Source organism: Littorina saxatilis, unplaced genomic scaffold, assembly GCF_037325665.1.
Source record: "Littorina saxatilis isolate snail1 unplaced genomic scaffold, US_GU_Lsax_2.0 scaffold_427, whole genome shotgun sequence".
Taxonomy (NCBI): domain Eukaryota; kingdom Metazoa; phylum Mollusca; class Gastropoda; order Littorinimorpha; family Littorinidae; genus Littorina; species Littorina saxatilis.
In genome coordinates, this window is record NW_027128131.1 from 52,501 (window position 1) to 57,500 (window position 5,000).

The 5,000-nt window shown below is 39.5% G+C and overlaps 1 protein-coding gene across 1 annotated transcript in view; it reads right to left on the reverse strand.

The window, feature by feature from the left end:
- Window positions 1-5,000, reverse strand: part of LOC138956493 (uncharacterized) — a 41,239-nt gene that overhangs the window by 22,124 nt on the left and 14,115 nt on the right. Inside the window, exon 2 of the mRNA XM_070327839.1 lies at window positions 1,510-1,595. Coding sequence (XP_070183940.1) covers window positions 1,510-1,591 — 82 coding nt within the window. The 5' untranslated portion in view covers window positions 1,592-1,595. The remainder of the gene's footprint in view (window positions 1-1,509; window positions 1,596-5,000) is intronic.

Sequence of the window (5,000 nt, forward strand, 5' to 3'; positions counted from 1 at the left end):
GAGACCAACTGGTGTAAGCCAGTACATTTCTCTGTTAAGCAGTGCGTCATAAAACACAACATAATAAGTATTAGTATTTTCAGGGAGTAACCATGCCCCCCCCCCCCCCTTATCTTCCATTACTTGAAGATGGAGGAATACCGTTTCTTTATACATTTTTTTCTTGTTCTGTTTAATCTTTATGGGAGTATGTTTTTCAGATCTAAAGTATGTATACCGGCTTTTACTTAGAATCTCCAGAGTTGCTGGACCATAAAACTATAGAATCTCTGTATGTTTATCAGTCTGCCTGCCTAGCTGTCTGCCGGCATGTCGGTCTGGCTGTCTGGCTGGCTGGCTGACTGTCTGTCTGTCTGTCTGTCTATCTCTGTCTGTCTGTCTGTCTGTCTGTCTGTCTGTCTGTCTGTCTGTCTGTCTCTCTCTCTCTCTCTCTCTCTCTCTCTCTCTCTCTCTCTAAATTAAGTTATGTTAAAAAAAGAGGGGTTCACTAGTCCGAGTGTTCACTAGTCCGAGGGTCCACTAGTCCGAGGGTTCACTAGTCCGAGGGTTCACTAGTCCGAGGGTCCACTAGTCCGAGGGTTCACTAGTCCGAGGGTTCACTATAGACGCTTGTACAAAGGATATTCAATTTGATTTGTTTTTATTTTGTGTGTGTATGTGTGCGTGGATGTGCGAGTGCGTGCGTGCGTGTGTTTTAAACTGCTGTGGGAACAAAATCGAAGAATATTCTCATAAAAACACTGAGTTGTTTTCATTCAAAAAGATAATGTGGTGTTTTATATTTTGACTGAAGAAATCTCAGACTATTTCCCCAAAAAAACTTAGTTATTTATATTTTGACTGAAGAAAGGATATTAAATTTATCAGGATACCGCCCCGACTGGACAATTACGTGATCGAACTGCCTACAGTTTTTAATCATATTATATAGCACCTCGGGTTTCCGTTTGCCCGTGAGGGTCAATTAGTTATCCCACCGACCTGAATTATGGAGAGGATCGAGCCTGGGTTGTACTACAGCCTCACACATAATTTCATTGAAATCGGTTCTCAAACATCGGATATCTATTTGCGGACAGACACACACACACACACACACACACACACACACACACACACACACACACACACACACACACACACACACACACACACACACACAGACAGACAGAGAGATAGACAGACACAGTGAAACCTATATACCGCCTTTTAAGGGGCGGCATAATAACTGGAAAATCAAGCGTCAAAAGTAAACCCTCGGACTAGTGAACCCTCGGACTAGTGAACCCTCGGACTAGTGGGACGAACTGGAAAATCAAGCGTCTGTAGTAAACCCTCGGACTAGTGAACCCTCGGACTAGTGAACCCTCGGACTAGTGGGACGTTCCCGTTAAAAATTGACACTTTTTATCATTGTAAAAATTGTACTTAAAATGCAATATGACAATTTATTTTGAGGTCGTCATTAGTTTCGTCGGAACTAGTATCATCTTGAAAGAACTTATTTACCTGCAATGTTGTTAGTGTCAGCAACAATGGCCAGTAAAGGTAAGAGCAGTAACATGATACTGTTGAAACTTGCCGTGGCCATCACCCTAGATAAAACAGAAACAGATGTATCCTATAATTGATTACGGTGCTGTTTATTTTGCGTTTCATTAATATTTTTAGTGCACAATATATATAACGACAAGTGCAATTCAGTTTAAGAAAGTGTTGTTGTTTAAAGAAAAGAAAACAAGTCGCGTAAGGCGAAATTAGGACTACATTTAGTCAAGCTGTCGAACTCACGGGATGAAACTGAACGCACTGTCGCTCACCTTCCACATGCAAAACGTAGTGATATTGACACACCAGATTAGCGCGGTAGCGTATTGTGCTAAGCAGGAAAGCGCGTTTTTCTGTATTCTTGTTAACTTTCTGAGCTTGTTTTGAATACAACCTATCATATCTATATGTTTTTGGAATCAGGAAATGATCACGAATAAGAGGACATCATTTTTGGGTCGATTTCATAAATTTTAATCGTAAGACTAATTAATCTATTTTTGTTAAATGTGATCACATTTTAAGAGTAAACATGTCATATGTATATATTTTTAGATTGAGAATGTGATGAAGAATACGATGCAATCAATTTTAAATCTGTTTGCGAAAAATCGATTTTAATGACAACTTTAATGAGCAAACTCAAAAATTAAATGTTAAGCCTCCAAGCCGAAATGCAATACCAAAGTCCGGGCTTCGTCGAAGATTACTTGACCAAAATTTCAACCAATTTGGTTGAAAACTGAGAGCGTGACAGTGCCGCCTCAACTTTCACGAAAAGCCGGATATGACGTCATCAAAGACATTTATAAAAAAAACTTGAACAAGAAAGTGTGGGGATATCATACCCAGGAACTTTCATGTAAAATTTCATAAAGATCGGTCCAGTAGTTTACTCTGAAACGCTCTACACACACACACACACATACACACTCACACACACATACACCACCACGACCCTCAGCTCGATTCCCCCCTCTACGTTAAAACATTTCGTCAAAACTTGACTAAATGTAAAAAGAAAACAACGCATTACTTGTATATACCAATCTCAGTTGACACTTCCAAACAGAACTATCAGCGGTAGCACCGACACCACCACCACCACACCTAACATAAGGACAACAGATGTTGCTAAAGATACGATGGGATAGCCTTTTGTGAGGTTGTCCGCAAAGGCATTCGGGCTGCGTTCTCCCTAGGGAAACCGAGCTGCCATTTAGTAAAAGACACCAGCTATTTTTCTTTCTCTTTTTACTGCTTGCGTGTGTTCATTTTTCCAAACCCTGAGACTTTGCGGTGAACTTGAGATATTGATCATGCGTGTACACGGGAGTGTTCCGTCACCGAGAAGAGTCTGGAGAAAGTTGACTCTGGGATATAAATCCCTCTCCGATAGTGACATCTGGTTTTAAAGCCAGAGCCGCTACCGACTGAGCTTATCTTCCAGCACAATTAGCGTAATGCTTAAAGCCTACTTGATCCGTATAATGCTAGGAAACACTGTTGTTGTTTTTAAATATTTTCACTCAGCTTAAACTGAGAGCTCCGACTGACAGCTAAAATGGATAATTCAAACGAAGAGCACAAACAGACAGCTCAAACGTAACCTAATGTTGAGTGACAATGGAATGACAATTTTGTTTACAGCAAAGACATTATTCTTCTGGGGTTTGATATATTAGTCACAATGGAACATAAGCCCCTGTTGCAACATAATTGACTTGACTTGGCTTTGTTTGACACACACTCAATATTTCCTGGTTTGGCCGCGCACACTTCATTTCATATGATTGACGTAATTTCAAAATCATAAATATTGACCGTGTATAGCAGAAGAGGCAAGACTAGCAAATGTTTAGTGTTTGAGTTTGAGGGGACTGTATTTTGAAAAGTGATTTCGTCTTATTGGGAAACTGGAGCGAACTTCCTGTCACACTAGATGGTGACTAAAACCGGGAAGTATTTCCACGAAAGCCAGCCAGAAACATATGGTCATAAGTACAGTACGCATCAGCAGAACTGTTGTATACTTGATCTACATTTTGTTCTGCTTTATTTGTTCTTTTGTGTCTTTTTTTTTTTTTTACCCAGGGTTGATCTGCAAATGATCGTAATGTTCGATTCAAGCCTGGTCCGGGGTTTAATATTTAGCGTTTTCCTGACATCAGTGTGTGTAGCCGGATCCAACAATAACGGTGGGTATTACACTTGTTGATCTTAATTATATTTCAGAACTATTTAAAACATAGCACATTTTGGTGTAATGTAGTTTCACACTATCTCGAGAGAAATCGAACGTGCGAATGTGCGCTTTCGGAATGTTGTTATTAAAAAACAGCTGCTGAAAAGTTGACAACTGCACGTTAACCATAAACTATAATTATTGTAAATCAAAATGTGAACACTGTTATGCAGCCCTTTTGCCACAAAGTATTAAGGGTACCTTTTTAACCATGTAAACAACATGTAAATTGCCATAAAACCGATGAGGCGTTCATGCCGGAAAAAGAGCATTCTTTAACAACGTATGAGTAAACATTATTGCAAGGATCAAATCAGTGAGCTCCAGTGATGTTCTGGAGATTGTATGGGCAATAATCATCATAGTTTTGGAATCGGAATGCGGCGTAGCTAGGTGGGTTGAGAGCTGCAGCTTAACTTGCAATATGACTTGAGCCATGAAATAAAACGTGTATATGTTCACAATATAACTCCTCTATTGTTCATATCAGTACTACATAGCTCTCTTTCGTTTCTTAGATTTTATCTTGGCATTTTAGTAGGTGTTCTTTTTCTGTTTTGAATCAACAGATGACTGCTTCGTATTTCCCACTTTGTCTTCTAATCTGACTCTTACTGTGAAGGAAAACTCCAACGTCACTATACCATTCCTGCTGGAACTAAACACCACACAAACTGATCCCATTTACATTTATGTATCCAAACCTGGCAAAGAAGACGCAATGGGCTCAAATGTCTGCATTTTGAGACGAAACACGGCTGGTGATTGCAGTAATGTCATCGACACAAGTAACTGCCTTTGTAATGGGACTAACGCTTTTCATTTTGCTTTAACCAAAGTTGTAACTCGTGATGACAATGGTACATGGACTTGGTCCAATGCAGACCAATGTGTTGCGAACGTTTTCTTTCACGTACAAGGTGAGTACATACGATTTGATTTTACTTTGATGTAATTATAATATGTTATCTGACGATCGACCTGATTGATCACTTACCAACTTGTGTTGGCACATGTTCTTCTCCCATATGAAACAATATATCTGAATTTAATTTAACCTTTGTTAAAGACTGTTCAGTTTGATTCTCCGAACTTGCCAGTGTTGTTAAGTTGTTTTCTGTAACTAATTAGTATGGACAGTTGATCAGAACTCTAAAAGATGTACGTATTCGCAAAGATTCAGGTTTTGCTCCACCATGTACCCTTA